Below are 932 nucleotides of genomic sequence, written 5' to 3'. Positions count from 1 at the left end.
AGACGAAAGCCTTTCCACCAACCAGGCCTCACCCTCCCTCCCTCTTACACGTCGTGAAGGAAGGCACTGAGGTCCCGTGGACAAGACCGAAGGGGGGGGCAGTGGGCGGGGGGATGGCCAGGCCCCCAGGAAGGAGGAGGAGCCGAGAGGGGGGCCCAGGAGCACTGGCCTGAGCAGAGACAAGGATGAGAAGCTCTCGCATCTGCTCTTAATGGTCCTGCCTCCCAGCTCCTCCAACGTAGGGGGGGCAGTGCTCCCCAAAGTGGCCTGGGAGCTGCGGGACGTGCCCCTTCCTCAGGGTCTGTGGTCTCAGCGGGTCACAGGGTCTTAATCTCCCCACTTAGAACAGGTACTGGCTGTAGAGGCCCCGTGTCTGGGACCCGCTGACCTCCCTGGAGGTGACCTCCCTGGAGGCGGGGCCAGCCCCCGGGCGGGCAGGTGAGGCCCTGGCCCGCAGCCCAGGATGCTAGGGGGGTGCGGGTGGGGGTGGAGGTGTGAAAGCTAGTGACCAGGATGACAGATATTTTCATGAAATTGTAAACAATCAAAGTAATGCAAAAAGCCTCGATGAACACAAATTCAATGTTGTAAATACAGACCGGACCTGGGTTAGGGACTTGCCCTTTGGCCTCGGTCCCAGCATGGCTGAGCGGGGCCCACCTGGACACAGGCCTAAGTCTCGGACGGGAAAGGCCCCGGGGGAGGGGCTGCCGCCAGGTGTCCCCGGGGTCTCAGCCCTCGTGTTCGGGGCCGGAGCCCGGCCCTCCGGGTCCTCAGTGGTCACAGAGCGTCCCCACCCGCGTCCCGTCGCCATCCCTCTGCCCCGGGAGCCAGCGCCTCCTGTTTATTTTCTTTTCTGAATTCTTAGGAAAGCAAGCAAGCGGAGACCAAGACAGACGCCAAGAACGGCGGGGAGAGGGGCCGCGAGGCCG

The 932-nt window shown here is 63.4% G+C and overlaps 1 protein-coding gene across 1 annotated transcript in view; it reads left to right on the top strand.

The window, feature by feature from the left end:
- Positions 1–932, top strand: part of LMOD1 (leiomodin 1 (smooth muscle)) — a 16,135-nt gene that overhangs the window by 13,103 nt on the left and 2,100 nt on the right. Inside the window, exon 3 of the mRNA XM_014533395.1 lies at positions 869–928. Within this exon, the coding sequence (XP_014388881.1) occupies positions 869–928 (60 nt within the window). The remainder of the gene's footprint in view (positions 1–868; positions 929–932) is intronic.

Source organism: Myotis brandtii, unplaced genomic scaffold, assembly GCF_000412655.1.
Source record: "Myotis brandtii unplaced genomic scaffold, ASM41265v1 scaffold975, whole genome shotgun sequence".
Taxonomy (NCBI): domain Eukaryota; kingdom Metazoa; phylum Chordata; class Mammalia; order Chiroptera; family Vespertilionidae; genus Myotis; species Myotis brandtii.
Note: the sequence above shows the minus strand (reverse complement) of the source record. Positions and strands in the feature narration are given on the sequence as shown.